The sequence below is a fragment of the Vombatus ursinus genome, unplaced genomic scaffold (genome assembly GCF_900497805.2).
Source record: "Vombatus ursinus unplaced genomic scaffold, bare-nosed wombat genome assembly UNPS02014863.1, whole genome shotgun sequence".
Lineage (NCBI taxonomy): Eukaryota > Metazoa > Chordata > Mammalia > Diprotodontia > Vombatidae > Vombatus > Vombatus ursinus.
The window spans coordinates 2,154,434-2,181,124 of NW_020954641.1; the positions used below are offsets into that span (position 1 = coordinate 2,154,434).

General features: G+C 38.9%; 1 protein-coding gene across 2 annotated transcripts in view; it reads left to right on the plus strand.

The window, feature by feature from the left end:
• Window positions 1-25,326, plus strand: part of FBXO38 (F-box protein 38) — a 110,974-nt gene extending 85,648 nt beyond the window's left edge. For both annotated transcript variants that reach the window (XM_027841760.1, XM_027841759.1), the window contains exons 16-22: window positions 10,178-10,278; window positions 12,460-12,562; window positions 17,674-17,840; window positions 19,923-20,068; window positions 22,407-22,510; window positions 23,110-23,223; window positions 24,459-25,326. In XM_027841760.1, coding sequence (XP_027697561.1) covers window positions 10,178-10,278; window positions 12,460-12,562; window positions 17,674-17,840; window positions 19,923-20,068; window positions 22,407-22,510; window positions 23,110-23,223; window positions 24,459-24,637 — 914 coding nt within the window. In that variant the 3' untranslated portion in view covers window positions 24,638-25,326. The remainder of the gene's footprint in view (window positions 1-10,177; window positions 10,279-12,459; window positions 12,563-17,673; window positions 17,841-19,922; window positions 20,069-22,406; window positions 22,511-23,109; window positions 23,224-24,458) is intronic.
• The last annotated feature ends 1,365 nt before the right edge of the window (window positions 25,327-26,691 follow it).

A 26,691-nucleotide genomic window follows, 5' to 3' on the forward strand; every position in this document is an offset into this window, starting at 1 on the left:
AACTTATTTTTATTATTTGGGAGAAGCAGCATAGTGTACTCTAGAGTGGAATCAGAAAACTTGTGTTGAAATTCCACCGTGCTGTTTACTAGCTTAATGACCTTGGTCAAATCCTTTTTGTTCTTCTGCCAGTCAAGAGTGTTGGACTTTATAAGTTCTCTTCTAGTTCTAACACAGTGTCATTCTATAGTATTAGCTATGTAACCTTTAAAACAAGTTAGGACCTTATTTGCTGATCAGTTTTGCAAGGCTTTTAAGAGCAGAAATCTAAATTAATCAAGGAATGAACTTTTTCTTGTTACAGTGTAGGCTTCTGTATTCTTTTTGCACTTTGATCCTCCATTGAAAAGCAGAAATCTTTGTAGTTGTTTTAGGCCTTCTAAAATGTTAAATCTATTTGTTCTAATCTTGTGGTGGTTTTGCTTTGTGAAAAATTAAAGTGTTCTTACCCATGACAGGGTCATTGGTTCCACTGTGTCATGTTTTCTAAAAAAAAAAAAAAAAAAAGCCAGTTGTCCTTGAAACAGGAAGATTGGCAAAGACATGCCATTAATAGTTAATAAGCTTCTTATTAGAGAGTTTCACAATCTAGTGGGAAATCACATGAAGTATAGAGACAGCTTGGTGGCATAGTATACAGTGTTGGCCTTGGAGCCAGAAATACTTGAGTTCAAATCCAACCTCAGATTACTTAAAAAACTGTGTGCTCCTGGGCAAGTCTCCTAACCTTTCAGCCACTGTTTTCTTCTCAGTCTGTAAAATGAGGATAATAATAGTATCTCCTCCTTCACAATGTTGTTTAACCGCAAATGAGGTTAAAACACTAAATGCTAGCTATCATCATTAAATGCAACGTGAAACCACCAAAAATTGCCTCCATAGAAGAATAATTCAAGAACTTGAAGGAGGGAAAAAGTAAGGATTAATAACTTGGTTTAATTTGTCTTATGTCTTGAGAAATACCCATTGTTTCAGACTGTTTAGTTTGGACTAATGAATGTGATTTTTTTCCTAGTGGAGCTTGACACATGGAGCACCAACAAGAAATGAGGGCAACTTAAAAATTTCTGAAATAAAAAAATTATATGGCAGTGCTAATCAGTGACTTAGCTACATTGTAAAAGCCAAGAACATCCCAGACTTCCATTCCTTTATATAATAAAAGCATCTGTTTTCTGTGGTTGGGAGGTGGGGAGAATCCTATTTATGTATAGCATAAGCCCTGCTCCACCTTTATGCACTTTACCATTTATTTATGATTCCACAGGGCAAATGTAGATGAATTTCTTATAAGAGGCCTCAGTTCCAGTAGAAATCCTGAAGCTGGTACAATATGGCTACCTTAAACATGAGTAGTCACTTGCTTATCTGAAGAATTTTGTCTTTGACCTCTGAAGACCCAAAGTCAGTGACGTTGGTGGTCTCTTTGTTATAGTGCTAACGCTTAAGAAATTAGTATTGGAAAGTTTTTCTGCCAACCTTGGCTATTCCTTAAGTGGTTGTTGTAGTAGTATTTGGAGTGGGTACCTTTAAGGTCCCTTCCAGTGATAAGATTGTAAGCCGTTTTTCTTTAAAGCAGGAATGGGGAACCATGTTTCAGTTGAAGGTCATATACATATACATACACATACACATACACATACACACACACACACACACACACAGAGCAACCAGTTTGCATTATTTAGTGAAATGTAAAATATCAGCACGAAACTTTTAAAATTAAGAACAGTATAAAATTTTTTAATAAATATTTTTAAGTACTTCAGTTAAGTACTTCAGTTGGCTCTAATAGAGAATTGAAATATTCTTTAAGGTTAAGAAGAGAGATAGAAGAAGACAGAAGGATAATGAGAATGAGACATCTAGAAACCAAGTCATAGGAAGAATAGCTGAAGAAGATGGAGTATTTGGACTAAAGTCATGAATTTTAAAAGTATATATAAGCCCTTGGCTTCAAATACAAGAAAAGAGTGTTTTCATAAATAAAGCAGTACAACAGTGGAATGATAGGTCTTAAGAGGGGTTATGTTGCCTCGTCAGCTAAAAATTGATTAACAGCCTATAAAGTAACTCCCATGCCCATATCATGATTTTCCCTCAAGGACTTTGAGAGGAGGTATTGCAGTTATTATCATCTCCATGAGGATTCTGAGACTCAGAGAAGTGAACGACTTGCACCAAAGTTATACAACCAGGATGTGGCAGAAGAAGGGCTTGGCCTTCTGATGTAGAGTTCAGAACTTTTTCCCCTGGGCCAGGAGTTCACGCATGAACTTATTTTTGATTTTTAACTAGTTTGATATCTGTATTCTTATTTAATTGGCTTCCTTTGCAGCCTGTTTTATGCATTTAAAAACACTATTCCAAGAAGGGGCCAGTCGACTTCCTCAAAATCCAAAAGGGTTCATGACACACAAGAGGCTGAGTCATGAGCTCTTCTGCTATGTGCCTCTTGAAGAGACATTGTAGACACAATTCCTATGCTGGGTAGGAAGACTTGACCTTTAAGGCCCCTTCTAACTCATAGAGTCTAAGATGAACTGCCTTCACTTCTCTTTAATTCTCTTGACCCCAAAACACATTTATGCTAGCAATCTTGGGGGAACCCAGCCAAGGACTAAGGATTTCATGGTCTTCAGGAGCAGTATCCTAAATAGCCACAAGATGGGACTCTAATGCTAAAGTAGATTCTTTGGTTTGAAATATTTGCTAGCATCAAATTTCTAGAACAGAAGGTGAAAGTTTCTTAAACAAGAAAAATGACATTTCAAAAATACTTGTACGTTTCTAAAACATTTTTCATTTATATTATAGAATTTAGATTTTTAGGTAAAATTAATGAGCCTCAATTTATATTATAGAATTTCTCACAATATGTACTCATGTATATAGAACCCCCCCTTCCTTTTTTTTTCTTTCACCAGACTTGTGATTTCATCTGCTTTCACTGAGAGAATTCCTCTATTACTACAATTTGACACTTTTTCTGCGACTTAGAATCTTTTAAAAAGGGCCACTGGGAGCTTCACTGACTTGCCCAAAGTCACCAAGCCTCAGGATATTTCAGGGCAGGACTGAGCCCAGGTCTTCTTGACTAAGAGACCAGTTCTCTGTCTGCTCCACCCCACTTCTACTCATATTAAGCACTGTAGGTAGTTTTTTCCTTCTTTCCTCCCCCCCCCCAAAAAAAGAAGCAGTATTAGTGAATAACTTCAGGGATTTTAGATCTAGAATCTTTTGCAGGGGCATCTAGACCTTAGGTTTGGGTGATGGCTTACACACATCATTAGTCCAAGGTGATCACTTCCATCTCAACCTGGAATCCCTTTTATTGCTCCCCAAGAAAGCTTGCAACCATAGATTTCTAAGTATCACAGAAGCTGGCTAAATCATTGTTTGGTTCTCTGAATTTCAAAGCTAAACCCTGCCCCTCCCTTCCCCCAAAAAATGATAGGAAAAAAAAATCCCACACTGCTCTTGAATTAGGGAATATTGTTATCCAGATGTTGGGGGGGGATTCACCTAAGGCTTTCAGAAGAAAGTCATCCATATGTTCCATACTAAAGCCTTCCATTCATTTAAGTATTTATTAAGTATCTGTAGTGCAAGAAACTTGGGAAGACAGCATTGTGTAGTAGAAAAGTTGCTGGGTTTGCAGCAGTTTGAAAGACTTGAGTTCAAATTCTGACTCTTTTACTTAGGAACTGTATAGCCATGAGCACATCACTTAACCTGTCTAAACCTGTTTCCTCATGTGTTAAGTGGGCATAATGCATATAGAATTTATTTCACAGGTTTATTGTGTCATAGAATCAGAGATGTAGCTCAGAAAAGGATCTTAAGAAGCCATCTAGACTTTTCAATTTAAAGATGAGGAAACTGAGGCACAGAGAGGTTGTGACCCTCAGAGGCTGGTATGAGGCAGGATTTTGAATCCAGATGTTTTTCAGTCTACTAAGCCAGGATGCCTCTATGAAATAATGTTTAAAAGAGTCTTGGAATCTTTAAAGCACCATGTAAATGAGATCTATAATTGTTACCATTGCTAATGTGAATACAAAGACAGATATGAAATAAGCCTTGCTCTCAAAAGAGTATAATTTAATAGGGGAAGAAAAGTGTAGACAGATAAGTGATGCAAGGGAAAGAAAGATACAAACAAGAGAACTAGCTCGGCAGAGTACAAGAAGAAATTGGAGGAGAGAAAAGTAACATTAACCTGGGGAGCATCAAGGAAGAGGACACTTCTGAGCTGGGTCCTGAAGAAAGGGACAGACTTCAAATGAAGATGGTATTTGGAAGTCCATTTCAGGATTGTATGGGGTGAGCTAAGAGGGAGACCAGAGAGGGCAGGACAAGAATTGGGAGAATGGGAGGTCTACTAAACAAGTGAAGGAGAATAGCATAAGATAAAACTAGATTGGGTGGGCATGAGAAAGTATTTGGAGGTATTGCAGGGCATGTAAAAAAAAAAGGGTTCTCCTTTCCAGTACAAGAAGTTACTGCCTTGATAAGAAAAAACTGGAGTTTGAGATCTTGTAATTTACTAGGACATCCCTTTTTACATTGAGTCTTAGTCTCCAGTGATTATGGACAGTTATCTTTTTTTTTCTCTCAGTGTCTTAAGTAACCTTATAGTCAAATCATACTTAAAGGTTATTATATTTAGGCCAACTTGAAAAATTCTGAGTAATCACAACAACATAGAAACTTATATTATTCCTCTTGATCTTTCTTATGGGCCTGTGAATGATATTTTGTTCATCTCTCAGATACCACCCAATCCTGGACCATCTACAGAACTTCAGTCTTTTATGTAAAGGAAGTAGAACTAGATGACCTCAAAGAACTCTAATTCCAACTCTCAGATTCTATGAACTCTAGTTATATATAATCTCATTATTTGGTACATTTGCATCAAACTGAATGGTACTTTAAAACTTATGTTCTGGGTCTTTCTTGGGTTCCTTGTGAATTGTGGTGTATTCCTTTTCTCCAGTATAACCAGGCCATAGGGTGTGTGAAGGGAAGCAGTCTGTATTAAACCTGGAAATGTAGATTGGAGCCATGTTGGGAAGGACTTGAAATGTCAAACAGTGAAGTTAGAAATAGATCCTAAAGGTAGTAGGGAACCACAGGAGTGACAATAGCCAGATCTGTGCTTTAAGAATATCATTTTGACAGATGTGTATGGGATGCATTGGGGAGGGGAGAGAAAGTTGTGACAAGGAAAACAAAGAATACAGTGGTCTAGGTGAGAGTGGACAAATGCGTGAATTAGAGTGGTGGTTGTGGGTAGAGAGAAAGAAGTGGATGTAAGTTGTTGAGGAGGTAGAAAGGGGAAGATTTGGCACTGATTGGAAAAGTGGATACTGACTCAGCTGTTACCAGCATAAGTAACTAGAATGTTGATATCCTTGACAGACAAAAGAGAAGTTTGCAAGGATCTAAGACATCTCCAAAGGCCTCATGATGGAAAATGCTATCCATATCCAAAGAAGGAACTATGGAGTTTGAATACAGATCAGAGCATACCATTTGCCATTTTCTTCTTCTGTTTTGTTTTTTCGTGTGGTTCCTCCCATTGATTCTAATTCTTCTTTACAACATCACTAATGTGAAAATGTTTATTAGGAATGTATATGGATAGCCTATATCAGACTGCACAATGTCTTGGGGAGGGAGGGGGAGAAAAATTTAAAACTCAAAAGCTTATGGAAGTGATTGTTAATAAATAAAAATAATAAAAAAATGAGAACACATCATAATCAGATACAGATTTCATTAAAAAAACTGAATAAATGGATGCCATTAAAAACTAAAAAAAAAAAATAGAAGTTTAGAAGAGGGGTGAGTTTTGGGGAAAGGATAATGAGCTCTGTTTTAGACATGCTAAGTTTGAGATACCTATGGAACATTCAGTTGGAAATATCTAAAAGTTGATGGTGTGAGGCTTCAGCTCAAGAGAGAAACGAGGGCCAAATATAAATTTGGACCTGTAGGAGCTGATGAGGTCACTAATCAAAAAGCAGCTATTAAGCACTACCTATGCACTGTGCTAAGCACTGGAGATTTAGGAAAAACAGAAACAGTCAAGGCACTCATGTTCTTCTGTGAAAACTATCTTGCACAGAGCTTATCCCCACTATTAAGGGGCAAGACATGGATGATAAGTCAGCAAAATAAATGGAGAAGAGACTGTTGGACAGGTAGAAAGAGAACGGAGAGAGCTGTATTAAAAAAAACCCATAGAGGAGAGAGTGGTCAATAGTGAAGACTGAGAAAAGACCACCAGATTTGGTAGTTAAGAGATCATTGGTAATTTGGGAAAGAGAAATTTCAGGTGAGTGAAATTGGAAACAACATATTTAAGAGTTAAATTATTTTGAGTTGTATTTTATCAGACATTTATTAAATACCTACTGTGCTCGGCATTGAGGTCAATACAAAATTGCCTAATAGAACTTAAGTTCTACTAGGGGATGTAACACACAGATAACTATAATATGAAGTCCTAAGTGTTTTAAGTACATAAGTGAGGTGCAACTAAATTATTCTAATGGGCTGTGATCAGGAAAGGGTCATAACCAAGGGAGAGTCAGAGAAAGCTCCATGGAGAAAGTGGCATTCACATTGGATTTTAAAAGGGGAATCAAGACAATAGTCAAGTCACCAAGCATTTCTTATGCCTATTCTGTGCCAGGCACTCTGCTATGCACTGAGGGTACAAAAAAGGGCAAAAAAAAAAGTCCCTGCTCTCCAGGAGTTCATAGCCTTAATGATATAGCATAAACAGAAGGATGGAGATGGATAAGAGTAGAGTGTATATGGAAGCAGCCAGCAGACCAATTAGGCAAGATCATAGATGCAGAGAAGAGAATGTGAAACAAGCCTACCTAAAGGAAGAGTGGCACCAATTTAATTTGTGTAAAACCTTAAATATAAGATTAAGGAGTTTAAACTTTACCAGATTGGCAATAGGGAGTCACTGGAAGACTTCTGATCATCTTAGTCAAAACAATGGGAAGCCAGCAACATGCAGGAATAAAACCTGGAAGTTTTATTAAATAACTTTTGCTGGGAAGATGGCTTAGTAGAAAGAACCATGAATAAGAGACCCCTGGTATTTACTGACTCTTACGGCTTTGGGGAAGTCATTTCTTTCTGATTCTAGATTTCTGAAATTCCAGCTCTGCTGCATAAAGAGTGTTGATAATTACTTGACCTTAACTTTAAATTGAATAAAACTGTTCTTGGGATTGAGATGGGACAACTTTTGTGTTGACAGCCTCTTTCATAGGAATATATTTTAGGACTAGAATGAACCTTAGGGGTACAGGTAAGGAAACAGGCTAAAAGATGTCATGAGGTCATACAGGTACTAAGTAGTAGAGGGAGAAATAAAACCCAGGTTCTGTGATTCCAAATCCAATTTTGTTTTCACTGTGCTATACTATCTCTGTAATTACACAAAATTTAGATCCACTTATATTTTGTTTCTCTGCAAACACAGGGTTTCCTTAAGAAATTTAAAAAATTAAAAATCAAAGATAAGCTCCTAGAGTACTAGTTACTTTTTTAAAAATATCTGACTCTATTACAGTGCTATTCAGAATGAAAAGAATAGCCTTTGAAAGGAGAAGTGGCCTTTTTCTCATCCTCTCTTTTTAAAGGTAATGCTTTGGCAGTGTCATCTTCTACACTGGAGAATCAGGGCCTAACATCAGAGTATAATGGAATATTGGGAGTCAAAAGACTTGAGTCAGAATCCCCACTGTCATGTAACGAACTAAGTGACCTAGGCAAAGTAGCTTCACCTCTTTTCTTAGAGGATAACACTTGATCCACCTACTTTCACTGGGCATATTGTAAAGAGAGAACTTGATAATTCTGTAAACCCTGTAGCAATTGAAATTGTTATTATGCAGTGCTCAGTTCTTTCCCTGATAAGGGGTCATAATTAGGCTTAGTTTCAAAGACTCAGATCTGGAAGAAATTAAAATCACTTAGTTCAGCCTCTTTACTTTATAAATAAGGACATTGAGTCATAAAGGGATAGGGAACTGCAAAAGCTGAGGCATAGAAATAGGAAAATATAAAATGTATTCAAGTGACAAATATCACCATAGCATCATAGATTTAGAACTGAAAGGAGGCTATCTGTCCCCTCATTTTCCAGATTAGGAAACAGACCCAGAGAGGTTAAGTGACTTGAAAAAGGTCACCCAGGTTGTGACAGAGGCAGGACTTGAACCCAGGTGCTCTAACTCCAAATTCAGTCTGGCTATGGCATAGTGTGTAGAGAGATAATGTGAAAGTTGTGAGCAGTATAAGGAGTTAAGAGTTGGAAAGGTAGAGGCCACACTGTGGAAGGGGTTGAATCTAATCTGACAACAGTTTGTGACTTAAATGGAAGGGAAAAGAAACTAGAAGCAAAAGACTAGTTATACAGATGTTATAATAAGTTTGGATGATGTGATTATCAGTGGTGTAATAGAGGCGAATGAATGAAAAAAAACCTTTATTAAGCACTTAACTGTTTGCCAAGAACTGTGATTTAGAACTGGTGACACACAATTTTTGCAATAGAAAAAGCAAGACAGCCCTTGTTCTCAAGCTCACACTCCATGTAGGAGAGACAACACATACAACACCTGCAGGGCGAACAGAAAAGACTAGAAGTCATAAGAATGTTATGGTGCAAGAGATGGCAAGACCCAGGGATCCTGGGGGTTCAGCATTGGGGTACATAGCAAAGATCTGGGTTCTTAATGTACATTAGCAGGTCATTTGGCAAGGCTTAGGTGACCTGAGGGGTTTAGCATTGGGGTGAGTGGCAAGACCCCCAGGTTCTTAAGATGCGTTACCAGATTGGATGGTAGCATCTTGTGGCTGCAGAGGTAGGGCAAAAAGAAAGGTCCTTAGAATTCAGTGCAGGGCCAGATGGTTAGGCCTACCAGTCACTTAAAGGATAGTAGTTGTTGACTTGTAGCTAGCTCAAGCAGAATGAAAGTTTGTGAAATAAGAATCCATAGAAGTTGATGACTATTTGAATGTCACTCTGTTAGCCAAGGTAGGAGGTACAGGTTGCAAGGGGGGTGGGGGGGGGGTTAAACTAAAGACAAAGGCAAAAAGTTAGAATTGTACAGTTAACTGGAGTAAGAAAATAGAGACCATTTACCATTCTGTCTTCTGCCCTGTTTTACAGCCTCTGGTTAAGAGGTAGCTCATCTTGCCAAGACTGGCCCTTCAGTCGCCTCTAGGAGCTTTTCCTCTGTCTCCTCCACCCCTCTCCATTATTTACTGGTTCCTTCTCTGCTGTATTATAGATATGTCCAGGCCACCCCATCCTTAAAAGAACCTTCACTAGACTATCATCCTATAGCTCTTCTCCTTTTCACAGCTAAACTCCTTAAAAGAATCACTTACCCTTGTTTCTTAACCTCATCTCCCATTCCTCAACTCTTTGCAGTTTGGTTTCCAATCCTACTTCCTCACTGAAACTACTTTCTTTAAGATTATAAATAGTCCTTTAATTCTTAAATCCATTTGATTTATTTATCAGTCCTCATCCTTCAATCTTTCAGCAGCTTTTAATATAGTTGACCACTCCTTTCTCCTTCACCTAGCTTTCATAAACAGTACTTTTTCCTGTTTTTGTTTTTTTTCTGTCTACTGAATGTTACTTCTTTGTAGTACATTATCGAACAGTTCCCACCTTCTTTCTCATTCAATATATCTCAACTCTAAAGTCTTATAGAAGCTATTTCTTACATCAGATGAGTGGGTGGATTACATGATCTTTAAAGTCCCTTTCAGCTCTAAGGTTCTTTGAAAGTAGGGAAGATAGGCGAAAGGGAAGATTGCAGTGATCCCAGTGTTTTAAATGTAGATAACTATAAGAATGGTGGTATTATTAATCAGGAGGAGAAAATAAATTGGTGGTGACGAAGACAATGAGTTCAGTTTTGGAAATGTTGAATTTAAGGTGTCAGTGGCTTTTATAGGTGGAATTTTAGGTCCAGAAATCTGGTCAAGCATAGATCTATTGAGTGGAGAATTATCTTCTTGGATGTGATCATTGAAGACATAGGACTAGCTGAGGTCAACAAGGGAGAGAATGTAAAAGAAAGAAGTGATACTGAAATAGATTATTTTTTCCCTGCCCTTCCAGAGGTTGCCAAACCAAAGCCACGTCATGCCATGAAGCGGAAAAGGACAGCTGATAAATCCACAAGCACCAGTGATCCTGTTATCGAGGATGATCACGTGCAGGTGACACCCCTTTGTTTTTTGGATTAATCAAAAAAATGTTTTTTTTCTTGTACAGTAGAAGCTGAGTTACATTGCACACTCATGAGAACGTAACTGTATCATTTCTTTGTCTTGCAGTGAAAATATAAGCATAATGTAGTAGAAAGAATACTAAATTTGTAATCCTAGGATCACAGATTATAGAGGACCTTGAATGCTCTTTGAGTATAATTTATCCTATCTATCTGTAATTATTCCTTCAGCACGCTTTTGGCTTGAAGGTGACTCTGGGCTCTCCAAGGCTTCTGTTAGCAGAAAGCAAAGTCTGGCAGCTCCTACTAAGCTGGAAGGTGCTAGAAGTACAAACACATGGTAGTGTAACTAGTGAAAGTCGGTTCAAAGAGGCTCATTACTAGAAGGATGATCGATCATTGGATAGTGATTTTTTTTCCAGTCACGACAACTCACAGAAACCATATGCCAAGGCATGGAGGGGGTTATACGTGTCAATGAAGGTACTAAACACAATAAAAAGTAGTCATGGGGCTTTGAAGTATTTGTTAAAATCTCACATATAGCATGGCCTCTATTGGAGGGTTAGTGAGTCCCAGGTACAGAAATACAGTTAGTAAGATGGAGTTTAGGAAGGGATTTGTAGTGGAGGTAGCACCTGAAGAAGGAAAGGAAGAACTTCAGCAGCTGAAGAGGGGTGTTAAGAGCTCTGTTCCAGCTGTGGAGGATATCATGAACATAGACTAGAGAAAGCAAGATAAGAATAGGAGATAGAGAGCAGTTTCTTTAATTTGAAACTTTAAATATAGAAAAGGAGAATAATATGAGAAAACACTCAAAAGAAGTAGTTTGGAGCCAGATAGTGGAGGACTGATTGAATACCAGCGTCAGTTCATTCTTAATCATTAGGCAGTGGTGAGCCACTATAGGTTTCCAAATAGAGGAGTGACAATGATCAGGCTTGTTGTTTGTCCTCCATACTTGAAGAGGTCAATGACATCAGGAAGTTGATGCCGTGACTTATAAGTGAATTGTATGTAAGTAAGGGAGGGCTGTGCAAAGTCACCAGCCTCACCTTCTTCTCCAGAGCCATCTGGGGTCCAGTGGCCAGATATAGATCAGGAGGACTGGAGATGGCCCTGGATGCAGTGGGAGACCTTGGCCTTTTTAAGCTAAGGTCTTTCCCAGGTCTTAGTTTGACTGAGACAACCCCATTTAGTGATTAAGGCTGGGTAAGAAATAAAGCAAAGAATGGCCTTTTTTAACTAGTAAAAAAAAAAAAAATCAACCTAGGAAGGGAAGACCCTCAGTATTTCTGGCCAAAAGAGTAACAGTTGCTATTTACATTCACTCTTCAGGGCCCAAACAGTGACCAAGGGGGCTTGGGTTGTGACCTGTTGTTGGCCAGTCCGTGGGAGCCAGAGTGATTTGGGTTTAAGGCATGGTCCTTCCAAATGAAATCTAGCCTGTAAACTCCAAGATATTTTGCAAGGTTTCAGCGATCAAAATTTACATTCTTTTGGGCAGAGCACCTGCCCATGATTCCCCATGTGAACAGAGGGAGAGGAAGGAGAGGATAGGACAGGATCTGTGTTGCCCAATTAGAACTGGCCAGTTCGGTCCCCAGTATATCAGCTCCATAAAACTCACTGCTTGTTTATCCTTCGTTCTTGAAGAGGATCATGCCATCAGCAAGGTGATGCTATGTTTTGCAAGTGAATTGGATTTAAGTGAGGGAGGGCTGTGCAAATTCACCAGCCTCACTCTCTCCTCCAGATCCGTCTGGGTCCAGTGGCAAGATATAGATCAGGACTACTGGAGATGGCCCCCACAGTGATCAGGGAGTGCATTAGAAATAATTACTGTGAAAGCTTTCTGAAAAAATGTGACCAGAGATGGGAGAATCTGGTTAGAGAAGGACCGTTTAGGAGGCTTTTAGAACAGTCCCTTTGATAAAAGATAAGGGTCTAGAATAGAGTTATGGCAGTGATATTGGAAGAGAGAACAGTGGATAGCTATTTTGGTGGTGGAACCAACAAAACTGGACTACTCTTTGGATGTGGTGGGAAAGGGAGGAGACAAAAGTGATTCTAGGGTTATAAGGAAACATAGTATTTGAAAAAATAATACTAAATAATAAATTGGAATTTTAATTTGCTTTGTATCAATTTTGTTCTTCATTATCAACAGGTTCTTGTCTTGAAGTCCAAAAATCTTGTTGGAATCACATTGACCAACTGTGGAATCACAGATCTAGTACTAAAAGATTGTCCTAAGATGATGTTCATTCATGGTAGGTATTTATATCTAAGGTCTGGAATACTTGCTCTGTTAGTACCAAGAGCTCATACATGCACACATACATACATACATATGTATATATGTATATACATATATACACATATTAGATCATTATGTTATGAACATGAGCATCTTTTAAAAGTAAATTTTCATGTGCATGATTGATTATTAAAGAGTCAACATAGTATTTCAACATAGGGACAGAGAAAGTATACAGTTATAGCCATTGCTAATTGATTAGAATCTGGATTTTGTCATAAGGGGGGAAAAAAACTTCTAGCACTTCCTTTTGGATATAGGTGATTCCATACCTGAGGAATGTCTGTCCAAACTCTACCAAAGAGTAATCATGGCTTCCCATCATTCCTAATCATATCTTTGTGCCTAAAATGGTTCTTCGTTAGTGATTATGTTGGAGCTCGTGGTCTTTTTATAACTGCCTCAAACAGAGTCCTTGTATGAATGAAATTTAAATCAAATTTTTTATGTTTGTGATTAGCATAATAAATAAAATAGCCTATCTCTTTGGAAGTTAATCATGATAATAAAGTCCTACTTTAAAATCTTCCACCATTTCTTGACCATGTGGTTTAAAAAAAAAACAAAAAAACAAACAAAAAACACCAAGGTCCTGTGTTCTCAAAGGCTGTACCAGCTGAGCACCAGCTCCGTTAAGGCTTACCAAATGGAAAGTCTTCATGTATCGGCCTGGCAACAGACTGTATATGGACTAGGTGATCTTTAAGGTTTCTTCTAACTTTCTGATCCTGTGATCCCAAGTATGGTGGGTTTTTCCCTATGACCAGGTTTAGATGTACTTCTAGACTAACCTAATGGAAACAGGATGGCCACATGAGCAACTTCTTGTCTCCTATTATTATCTTCTTTATTTGTGTAAGAATTTAAGTAAACCTGTAATAAGACCAGAGAAGAGATCATAGTATTATAAAAGTTGTAAGTATCCTTAGAAGTAGTCTAGTCAGACCTTTCAGCCATGGTCTAGAATCCCCTCATTAAGTACCTTTGACCAGAGATCAGGTTTGAAAACTTCATTGATTAGGCAGTCATGACCTCTTGAGGCAACCTGTCCTTGTTTTATATAGATATGATTTATAGATACTCATCCCTTCCATTATCCTTCCCTTTTCCCCATGATTTCCAGCTGTAGTCTTAATTATGTCTTAGAGTGATATAAAACGAATTACATCTCTCTTAGGCTACTTTACCCATGAGGTAAAGACTTATGTATAAATCCAAGGGGATAAGTAGGAGGTGAACATAAGCACAAAACTTCTATGCAGGGGCTCAGCAACATTTATTAAATACCTACCATATGCATAGTGTAAGACATTGTGATTAGTGCATAGAGGACCATGTCTGGAGTCAGAAAGACCTCGGTTCAAGTACTGCCTGTGACATGTACTGGCTATGTGATACAGGGCTACTTCTCCAAGTTGGCACTAAATTTTTTTTTTTTTGCAGTTTGGGAGGTAGGAGGGTGTGATTACTTTCATAAGTTTTACAGGTACTCTTGGAGTCTTTTAAAACTGTAGCTTAAAAGCCCCCAGCTGTGAGTTTACCTTTAATAGTCAGCTAGTGGGTATAGCCCAAAGCAAAGACATTTACTAAAATGGCATAGTAACAACAATAGCTACAAAATATTTTCCCACATAAAATGGAGTGCAATCTTCCAGACTAGAGCATTTGGATAAAAAGTAGACACAGACCTAGAGTACACTAATACTGAAGCACACTTTGAGGGAGCTCATTTGGCCATGGCAACTCATGATTCTAGAACTTCAGAGCCATAATATCTTGGTTCTTGTGATATCTTCGTACTGCTCTTCCTCCTCCTGTCTGGCACTACACTAACTCGTAGGCTTAGCTTTTTAAAGGCTACCAAGGTTGTGGCCAGTCTTCTGCTAGCCAGTACCAAACTTAGTTCAGTCAGAGAAAAATGTTTACACTATAAAAAGATAAGAGTGTAGACATGTTTTTGCACTTAGTTTAATCAAGTAATACCATTACTTCTGTTATCTGCCCTTTTCTCTGATTATATCAACTAGACTGGGTTGGAAATAGAGTCCTCTTCCCTACCCCCTTACTATGTAATAACACGTCCATCTATGAAGTAGGGGCTCAGCATCATTAAATGCCAACTGTATGCATATTGTGAAGTTCCATATTATAGTTCATGGAGGACCAACTTTGGAATCAGGAAGACCTGGATTCTGATTCTGTCTCTGTCATATACTGGCTGTGTGAGGCTAGGCAAGTCACTTACCCTCTCAACTCCTCAGGTAAGTCTCCAGTTCTGTAATTGTAGAATAGAAGGGGCTCCCTAACTGATTAAACATAGGTTCTGACTTCCCAGAAATGTGCAAAGAGTTGTATTAAATGAGAGTTAAGGCTAACTAAGGCATGTTCCCTCCCCTCAAGGACTTTAAAATCTTATGGGTAACCTTTTAATTAAGTCTAGTAGTCCGTATTTCAAATTGCATGGTTTTAGATTTTTAAAATTTTTCCTACTCACCTGTTTGCCCTACTATTATACTGGAAGCTTAGTGCCCAAAATGAGGTTAATCCTGCTGGACAGACCAGGGCTGGGATGCCAATTTTAGGAAGAAGCTGAAGAGAATAAGCAGGAGCAGGTCTAGAAGAAGGCCATCAGCATGGAGAGAAGACTAGAGACCATGCTATACATGGATCATTTGAGTGAACTACAAATTTGTAACTTAGAAAAGAGCAAACTTCGTGAAGAAGTGGGGCACTTAAGTGCGATCTTTATTTATTTAAGTATTTAAAGGGTTGTTAAAGGGCTGTCTTGAGGAAGCAGAATTGGACTTGTTCTGCTTATTCCAAGAAAGAACAAAGAACAGTGTGAAGGATGGAGAGAAGTTGAGGTTTGCCTTTAGGCAGGTTTCGGATCAATATGGGTGAACCCTAACCATTAGAACTCTACTGAAGTAAAATGGGGTAACTTACCAGATAGGGAAGGTTTAGTGAAAGTCTTTCAGGGTATTGTAGAGACAGTTCCTCTTCAGATAGGAATAGATTAACCAATGAATTCTCTTTCAACTTGGAGATTTTGTTTCTCTTCCCAAATACTTGTTAATCTAATCCGTCTGAACAAAGTGAGAGTTACATGATGTACCTTGGGAAATTGTAGTAGTAGCCCTACCTCAGATTTTAGATCCTTGAGATATTGGATTGCTTTTAACACAATGAGGTTTTATCACAATCCCCTTTGAAGACTGACTGGGATGGTAACATCTCTTCCTTTCTCAAAGGGCCCTTATGTAGGATTGCAGCTTTTGGTGGTACCCTTAGTTTTTTGCCCTTTTTCAGAAGAAGGCTACTTTGCACCAAGAGTTTGGTTCAAATTTGCACCAAGAGTGTTTTAATATTCTGTCTTGATCTCTCCGTCCAGTTCCTTTTGGGATGAAGAAAACTATAGATTTCAAGCAGAGGAAAAAAATTGATGTGACTAGTACTTCAAAACGTTGCCTTAGGCATAAAAGTGATATGAGATGAATGTCATCTCACTGATGCCTTCCACTACCCTTTGTAGGATGTGCTTCCTGACTCTGCTGACTTCCCTAGCTATGCCCTTAAATTTCTTTGTCTACCTCTTCCTGCCTAGTCCCTTGGATTCAGTTACTCTAAGAACTCAGATTCTAGTCAACATAACATTTTGTTTATGTTCTTGATCACAATCTGGTGCATACCCTATCTTCCCCAGAAGAATTCTTTCCCTTGGGCCCCATATATTGACTCCTGATCACTAGTGTGAATCATCACCTATCCCTTCTGTGATAAGGGAAGGGTCAGGAATACAATAGTATTGTCTCGTGCCCGCACTAAATCTAGGCCTTGTCGGGAGGAAGATGGAGTTTGTAGAACAAATGACAAGATACTGTTTATCTCACGTTACCTTTCTACCCAATACAACATTCTCTTAGGGTTGTGGTCACATACTAGCTTTACCCTTTTTATTCTGTTACCATGTTAGTGTTGCTGTGGGCCTGGACAAGAATTCCTTTATGGAAACTGGCCTTTTGTTAATCTAGTTCTTGCCCATGAAAGTTTGTAGATTAAGACTTTCAGTACCAGTACTTTCATAAATTAATTCATTCATTCAACAAACACTTACTGAGCATGAACTCTGTAGGACCCTGTGTTAAGTGCTGAATTCACACAGAAGACCTGAACTTGTCTGTAGAGAGTGGACAGTGAAAATGAGTTCTGCCATAACTTTGTTCTTTAAGAATTAAACTGCATAGTGATTTTCCCTGTTACTGGAGGCCTCCTAGTAGAGGCTGATTATCTATTGAGGATGTTATTGAAGAGATGCCTGCTCAGATTGGTTCTGACAGCCTCTGAGGTTTCTTCCAACAGGGATTCTCACGACTTTCTCAGTCCTTATGGGACTGCGGTTAACACCCATACCAACTAGTTCTGGTCACTTTCAGTTGTGAAGTTTTTGTCCAGGTTTTTTGCACCATGTGATTGGTCTAAAGAGGTAATTTGGTATGGTGGAAAAGACCATTGAGCCCTGGAGTCAAAAAAACTGTGCTGTGGCTCTAACTCTGTCACACTCTAGTTTTGTGACTTTTGGTAAGTCATCACCCCACCTTTCCTTACTTTTCTTACTCTTAAAAAAATGTTTAGTATGCCCCCTATCCCACAATGTTGTGAGATTAAGTTGAAATGATAAACCATTGTACAACCTTAAAATATTTCACAAATGAGCATGATAATCATAGATCATAGAAATTGAGCAGGAAGGAACCTTAGAGGCCATCTTCTCCAACCAGTTATTTTACAGATGAAGCAGCTGAGGCCTAGAGCTTAAGTGATTTCCCCACGTCAAAGGAGACATAAGGCCTAAAGGTCATGCAAGTAGCAGAGCCAGAATTTGAGCCCAGGTTCTCCAGCTCCAAATCCAGCACACTTTGTACTGCAGTGTACTGCCTCTGAGTTCAACTTCATCTTAGTCTAAAAAGATTGGCTAGTCTTCAGAATGAGTCAAAACAAGCCATGTTTCCTGTGTTACTTTGGTTATATTGCTGGGACTTTAGAACTTTATGTTTTCTTTTGTAGCTACAAGATGTCGAGTCCTGAAGCACTTGAAAGTTGAGAATGCACCAATTGTGAACCGATTTGACTATGCACAGTGCAAGAAACTGAACATGGATCAGGTACTAGATCAAATCCTAAGGATGCCTGCAGAAAGAAATCGGATCATATACCTTCGCCCAATGCAGCAGGTAGTGCTAACTGTGCTTTTGATTAATGAGGTTGCTTTTTGATCACCCCACTCCTATACATTCACTTTTTAGAGCTTTGCGTTTACACTATCCCCCCACATATTTTTCTTAAGAATGAACCCTGGAGTCCTCTATTAAAGCTACCACAGTAGAGTTTTTCTAAACACTTAGAGTTCAGCCAGGCAGATGAAGATTGGCACTGTTGCTCACCCTCTTTTCCTGTCACCTAGACTGTTGTAGAGGTCTGACTTGTCTCTTTTTCTTCATTCTCTTTCCTTTAATTTATCTTGTTGCCAGATGGGTCTTGGTGGTAGACAGTTGAGACAGACAGAAAGAGAGAGAAAGAGAAAGAGAGAGAGAGAGTATATGTATGTGTGTACATCGCTGCTCAAAGGCTTTCTAAGGATCCTTTTTGGTTTCTAAACAAAGATGAAGTCAGATTTAGAACTGGAGTGGATCTTGGAAGTCCAATCCCTTCATTTTTCTTTTTTTGTGGAGACCAGGCTCCAGAAAGAGTAAGTGGCATTTTCCCAAGGCTACACAAAATAGTGAGTGGCAGAGGTCAGATTTGAACACAGGGACTAATATCCAGGGTTTTAACCTACTTTTCCAATTTTGTCTCCTGCTTTCCTCCTCACCTATTCTACATCCTAGCCAAAATGATCTACTTGCCATCCTTGGCAATTACCCATTCCGTAATTTCCCATCTCTGTACTTTTATTCATACTCTGCCCTATACCTCTAATCCCTTCTTCATCTATTATCCAAAGAATTGGGTAGTTAGCTCTGCTTTTGATTAATGGTATTGCATTTTGATCACTCCACCCTCCTACATTCGCCTTTTAGATCTTCATCTGTGGACTTTCTACCCATCCTTCAAGGCCCAGCTCAAATGCTATCTCTTCCAGAAAGCCTTTCCTTTTCCTCCTCATCTGAAAGTGATTTCTCCATCTCATAGCACTTTTTGCTTCTCTTGTGCTTTTTTCATATGTCAGTGGATCTGTGATTTCATTGATGTAGGTGTTAACCTCCCATGGTGCAAATTACAATCCATCCATGCCTTCTCATCCTGTCCAACTCTTACTCATGCCATCCCACCATAAATTCCCTACCTGCAACACATTGGGGACCTTCCCCAAAATCTCTTGACATTTCGTGGATCCTCAAAGTGCGTGTGGGCTGTCTATCTGTTATCTCTCACTCTCACCATATGTCTAGCCCACCTCCTTTTCCAGTCCTTTGTCTCTCAGATGACAATGCCCTTTATGCTGCCTCCGCACAGTTCTTTTGGTAGTAAGATGCAGCCTATTCATGCTTGTCATATGTCTTAGTATACTTGAGAATATGAGTTACATATTCCCCCTACTATATTTTGTAGCTGCTTAAGGACTGAGACTGTCCTTTTGTTCCTCTTTTTATATCCCCTATCAACTTAAACCAATGCATTTACACATAGTAGGTCCATAATAAAAAGCTATTTATTTGAATGAATAATAGACATTTACTATTTATAAACAACATATGCCAAATACTATGCTTGATATTAAGGAGAAAATAAATTAAAGACATAATCTCTGCCTTTAACAAGCTTACAATCTAAAGGTAAGAGTATAGGTCATAGAATTTAAGACTGGAAGAGATCTTAGAGGTAGTCTAGTCCAGTCCTTTAATTTTATAGATTAGCAGACTGAGGCTCGGAGAGATGTCCTTTGCATCAAGTCACAAGAGTAGCTAACCAACCTCTTCTTCTAGTCCAGGGCTCTTTCCGCTATACCATGTTGCCTTCTAATAAGAGCTTAAATTTCTCTAGCTGAACAAAGCACCTTCCTCACAGCAACCCTATGAAGTACAGATGGTAAGTGGTATTATTCCCACTTTACAGCTGAGTAAGCTGTAAGACTCAGAGAAAGCAGGTGATATTTCCACACCCATACAGCTGGTTAAGTGACAGTGCCCAGGCTAGAACTCAAGGGCTGTCCTGTATTCAGTACCCATCGCTGAGGGGTAATTCTGCTGTTCCTTTGGCTCTCCCTTCCTGACCCATCTTGGCTCTGAGCCCTCCATCTGTATCCTTCCCCTTAGGTCGACACACTGACTTTGGAACAGAAGATATTCAGCGGCCCTTATCCCTATCACATCTGTATCATTCACGAATTCAGTAATCCTCCCAATGTGCGGAACAAAGTTCGCATTCGCAGTTGGATGGACACAATAGCAAACATCAATCAGTAAGTATCCATCTGCAGAGAGGCCTAGAGAGGCCTGAAGATCTTCCTGCTTTTGAGAAGCAGTGCCCACAGGTGACTCTCAGGTGCTAAGATAATCAAAGGCCAATGAGATAGTCCAATTAGTGGGACAGGACCCTCAATTGTCACTTAATCCAATCCCTTCGTTTTATAACTGAGGAAACTGAGGCCCAGAGAAATTGCCCTAAACCACACAAATAGCCATTGTCAGAGCCAGGCTTCAAACCTAGGCCCTGTGACTCCAAAGCCAGCCTTCTTTCTGTGAACCACTCTGCCTCTGTGTTTCTGTGGGAGGACACTCACCTGAAGCCTCTTAAGCATAAGTGACAGGGAGTGATTTTTTTCAACTTAGAATGAAAAATGATGAAACCTGCAGGCAGCCATCTTATTTTCATAACTATCCCTGAGCCAATCATGAACAGGACTCAGTACCTAAAGAACTCTATCCTACTTTGCTTCTTTCTTGAATTAATAACTTACATTTCTGTAGTACTTTTAAGATTCATAAAAACACTTTCCTTACAACTCTGTGGGGTAGGTTTTTCAGATGTTATTATCCCCATCACTCATAGCTAATAAGTGTTGGGGCCAGGACTTGGACCAGGTCTTTTGACTAGAAAATCAATTCTTTTTCCATGATACTACATTGCCTCTTGAATTCTGCCTGTATCAAACCACTGCTTGATAACCAAGGTCACATTCTTAGGATTATAGGATGTTAGAATTGAAAGCGACCTTATAAATCATCTAGTCCATGAAACTAAGATCTAGAGAGGTTGCATGACTTGCCTGAAGCCTCAGCCTTTGTCGTGTGATCACAGATCTTCACTACCACTTTGTTTCACCCTGTACCTTAAGTACCCAGTCTTCCTTCACATTCCAAGCCACACTGAGGTTTTTGATAGAGGTGTTTACTTATAGAGAAAGAATGATTTATAATCTATGTGAGAGAAATATGAAGATCAGAGCATTCAACAGTTATTTGACCATTAGCAACTGAGTAATGCTAAGCTTCTTAATTTAAACTTGTTTCTTACCACTGTCCCCATCAGAGATTCAAATGTGACCCTTATGGGCCCATGACTTCTACCATGTTTAAATCAAGAACCGCCATAAACAGGGGTGTGCTAAAGCCATCTCTAACAAACTGATTGTTAAATTTTCAGCATGAGCATTTACACTAGAAATCAGTAAGCACTATGCTACAAATCAGGGCTTTAATCTATTCTTTTGTTAATTATCTAGATTTGAGAAAGAATTAGTAATGTGTATTAAACTTAAAAGTATTTGCATACAATTTTTTCTTCCTATTATTAAAGCATTTACCAGCATACCCCTGTATTGCTCTGTAAGCATTGTTTGAGCTCAGCAGAAGGCTAAGGAAATGAAGTCATCACCAGGCTGATGACTCTAAGCTTTCATAATAATAATAATGATAATAATAACTAGTATTTATATAGTGCTTTAAGGTTTGCAGAATGCTTTATATCTGTTATCTTATTTTAGCCTCATGATACCCTTGACCATAAACCAAATGCTCCCTCAGTTTGGTCCTAAACTTGGAATGGGTTCTTTCTTCCAGAACTCCTGCCCCCACCTAATCTCTAATTTCTCTAATAGCTCATTGGCTACAGTAAATACCATGTTCCTCAGTCAGTTAGTAAGAAGCACTGGTACCTGTATGACCCTGATACTTCCACATCCTCCTGTGCTCAGTAACTCCCTGGTAAGGAAGGGCCTCACACCATAACCACCACATATAATTCCTTTCAAAATAGCTCTCACTCTTCATGAGAACCCTTGTCTTCAAAAATATAAGACAGCTTCTCTGAGTACTTATTTTTATGTATCTTTCACAATAAATGCATAGAGAAAAGAGCTCATTTAGTTTAGAAATTTCTAACATTGTAATGTTTCTTAAAAAGACCCAGGATATAGAGAGAGCCATTTTCTTGCTAATTTCTCTTCTTCTTAAACCTTAGTAACAGCTCCCATTTTTAATGTGCTTTAATATGAAACACTTTTTCAATGCCTTCCTGGGGTTATTATACCTTTTTTTTTTTTAAAAAGGGAAGAAACTGAATTTTTGAGAAGTGAAATGACTTGGCCAAGATCATATTAGTGTGTGAGAGAGTCGGGATTTGAACCCAAGTCTCCCAACTTAAAGTCTAGCAATCTTTCCACTTTAGGAGGCTTAGAATGTGCTTGCTGTGTGTGCATATAAATAGGTACAGTGGAATCAGCCCTCCATCATAGGCAGTTTTCCCTTGAAATATTCTCACTTCTGTAATTCATACTGTGTTTTCCCCTTTGCCTACAGGGAACTCATTAAGTATGAGTTTTTTCCTGAAGCCACACGAAGTGAAGGAGACCTAAAGAAATATACCAAGTACCCTTGGGGAAGAGAGATTTATACTTTAGAAGGTAAGTATGAAGTGTTGGAGACCTGAAGAGTTGTTTGCACACACAAAAAAAAAACATCTGTTTCCTTAAAAGACTGAGCAAGTGCAGATGCTTGTATAGGATACATAGGCATTAAGCCAGCAATTAAGGTAAACTTGGCAAAAACCAGGAATTTAGATTGATTCCATATCCTTTCCAATAGCAGGACATAAGGAATAATGACTGTTGGTCTGCTCACATACATTTCCTTGAAGGGAGTTCACAATAGTAGTCCTTGAACAAGACTGAGAATGCTAGAGTAAGGAAGAGATCATAGAATGTAGAATGATGAGAGCTAGAAAAGACTTTAGAGGACAGTCAAATGCACTCATTTTATAAAAGAAGAAACTGAGGTCCAGAGGAAAAAGTCAGGGATTCCCCAAATCATACATTTAGCCTATACCAGAAACAGAAGTAGAACCCATATCTCTTGGTTATCAAGCTCAGTGATCCCTCCTCTCAACCACAGTGCTTCTTAGATGGTGAGTTAGTAGGGAGAACACACCTTAAATTCTCTTTAACCTGATAATCTTGTCATTGGCCCTGGAAAAATTGGCTTCCTGTATGTTTCCTTATTTTAGGTGTTGTGGACGGAGCCCCATATTCCATGATTACAGACTTCCCATGGCTGAGGTCACTACGGACAGCAGAGCCTAATAGCTATGCAAGATATGACTTCGAAGATGATGAAAGAAGTAATTACTGCTTGCTGTATTCTGTTTTTGTTGTACTTGATTGCTTTGAGAACCTCTGATGTTTTAGTTGAATGTTCTTCAGGAAAGTAACCTTTTGAAATTTTCTCAGATATTGAAGGATTTTTTTCTCCCACTTTTAAAAATGGCTCTTAATTTATATACAAAAGAGGAAACAGTTGACATAAAGAATTAATAGTTGCTGAGATTCCTCTGCAATAGGGAATAGGTTTATTCTGCTGGATGAGAGAGCCGAACTGAGAGCTGTAGGGCAGAGCTCCAGGAAGACAGATTTTGGCTCATTACAAGGGGAACTTCCTAACACACAAGAGAACCAGAAATGGCCTCAGGACAATGGGTTCTGCACCTCTGAAGGGCTGCTTGTGGATCCTCTTGTAGAGGATTTCTGTTCGAGTGGGGCTTGAATTTTGAACTCTCTGTCACTTTTAGTTCTAAAGTGTTGTGATTTTGATTTCTTCAGCTAAGTTTTCTGCCTAAGAACTTCATATTAACTATGGTACAAAAAGTAAAGCAGATATAATTCATAAATGACATGTTTGATTATATCAGTATTTGAAAATTTTCACTTTCTTAAGTTCTTAAGCTTAAAGAGGAATTGGTTTCATTGAAATTCACTCAAGTTACAAGAAGTTTATGGGAAATATTGATGGACTTGAGTTGAATCAAGGATTTCTTGATTGTATAGACCGCTTTATGAACTTACGTATCCAGCCAAATCATAATAAATATTCCTCGAAGGTCATCTAGTCAAAGGATTACAGAATTCTAGACTCAGATCTGTAAGGGGCTTCAGAGGTCAGTCATCTAATCCAGTCCCCTCATTATTTAGCTTACAATGCTGAGACCACAAGAGGTTATGAGGCTTTTACAAATGCAGATAGACAATAGCAAAGCCAGGAAGCAAACTCAGGGAGCACTTGAGTACTTTTGATTCTAAATATTTTTCTCTTTGTACTCTGTAATGCTGCTTACTATTGTGCCTAACATTGCATTTTCATAGAACCAGTTAATGATACTGTCTGAGGTATACTGCTCTTGAGAGACTGTTTTATTTGCTTTTTTTTGTTTTTGTTTTTGTGTTTGCTGTTGTTTTCAACAAGGTGTTCTGTCGATGTAATAAGACTGCCTCCAAGAAGCCATATGCAGAAACTGAAAACTGGGTTTTGAAATTACTCCAATAATCATGTCATTCTCCCCCTTTCCCTCTCTCTTCCTAGCCACCATTTACGCTCCCCGGAGGAAAGGGCAGCTGTCTGCCGACATCTGTATGGAAACTATAGGGGAGGAAATCTCAGAGTTGCGTCAGATGAAGAAGGGAGTTTTTCAGCGAGTGGTTGCCATTTTCATCCACTATTGTGATGTCAATGGAGAGCCAGTAGAGGACGACTACATATGATTGGGTGGAGTGTGCCCCACCAGCCACTGGTCACTCCTACTTTCCAGCTATTCCTCTGGCAGAAAACAGGAGGATATGTTGGGCTGCCTTAGTGCACTGCAATGTCTCAGGGCCAGGTCCTCAAAAGGGGTGGGGGATGCTGGCTTGATTTGGTGTAGAGTATGTAGTAAATGTATAAGGAACATTAACAGTGTGTACAAAGATTTGTACATAGCAGAAATATGGGGGGGGAAGCTTCTTGGAGCTCAGACTTTATATCATATGTTTATACAATTTAATTTAAAAATCCATTTAAATGAAGGCAGGTAATACAGAAGAGTTGACACATTTGTTTGTTTGTTTTTCTCTTGGCTCTTTCAGTTCCTAAGTGTCTCTTCATTTGCCAAGCCAAGACCTCAGTTGCTACATTCAGAAAAATCATTGGCGTCTCCTTAAATCTGTGCCTTTTTCTTCTTGAGCGAGTCTGTTTGAGTAAATCTGTTGAGCAGTTTGTGTGTCTCGAGTGCATTAAAAAAAAAAATCTGAGTGCTGTAGCATAGGAGAACACGATTGGAGAGGGTGGAATAGGATTTTCTGTACGAGACTGTACTTTATATTTTTTTTAAAAGCATTACAGTTTCCACATTTCTTAAAATCAAGTAAATAAAAAAGGCTTATGGACTGAAATTCCCTGAGTTTGAAAACCTGAATTCCAAAGCATTTTCTAGTTATTTATTTCCACATTCGATTGTGTATTTGTTTTATCTTGGAATATGAAAATAAAACTTTATTACAAACTGGGGTTTTTTTGTTTATTTTGAGGCTTTTTTTTTTTTTGCCTTGAAGCCAGAGCCCTATTTCCAAAGAGCAGCAGGTGACATTACATGGAGACAGAATGATTGCATGAAGACTGACATGTTTAGTTGGATAGTTAATTCCCTGCAAAACTTGGGGAAAGGGAAAAAAATATTGTGCTAATCAAGTTTGTGGCATGCCACAGCAAATCAGTTGAAGGAATTGGGCATATTTAGCCTGGAGAAGAAAAGACTTAGGCTGGGACTTGCTCACCATCTTCACATACTTGAATGGCCTTCTGGTGAAATAGGGATTTGGACTTGCATTGCCTGACTCCAGAGGACAGAATTAGTAACAATGGGTAGAAGGTACAGAGACACAGATTTTAACCCATTCTAAGGAAGAAACTTTGTAACAATTTGCACTATTTCAAAGTGCAAGTGGCTGCCTCAGGAGACCCAGAGTTCCTGGTCAGTCTAAGTCTTTGAGTAGAACCAAGAGGGTCATTTGTTGGGACAGCTGTAGAAGGAATTACTAAACAGGTAAGAGTTTGATGACATGGCTACTGTGATGTGGCCATGTAGGGTTTATAATAACAATAAGAGTTCACCTTGATTTTCCACTTCAAATATTGAGAGCGCTTCCTATAGGAAAGTATGTGTAGGAAAGTGGGAATGGTATTATTTCCATCTTACAGATGGGGGAAACATTCAGAAAAGTCAAGTGACTTGCCAAAGGCTATTCATGCCAGTAGCAGCCAGGACTGGAAATAGGGTGACAGCAGAGCCAGTGCTTTTTCCACCATACGTGTTACTTAGGATCATAGGATTTAAAACTGAAAAGGACTCAGAGATCATCTAATCCAATCTCATTTGACAGGTGAGGAAGACTGAGGCCTAGAGCGGTGGTCATTTACCTAAGGTCACACAGAAAGTGCTTAATCTTTCTGAACCTCAGTCTTCTTATGTGTAAAATGGGGGTAAGACTTGGTACTACTTGCCCCTACAAAATTTTGTGAGGAAAGTGCTTTGTAAATTCCAAAGGGCTACCAAACCCCCGAGCTGTTGTTTGTTCACAAGTGTGGCATGTGAGGGGACTAAACATGATGCCTAAGTGAGAGGAATATGATTAATATCTTCAAACATTTGAAGGGCTTTTCTGAGGGATCAGACTAAGGAGTAGGATAAACTGGAAGATATTAACAGGAGACAGATTTGGGCCTATATTTTAATAACTTTCCAACAAGAGAGGCATCATGCTGTGGAAGGAGTAGTACTGAG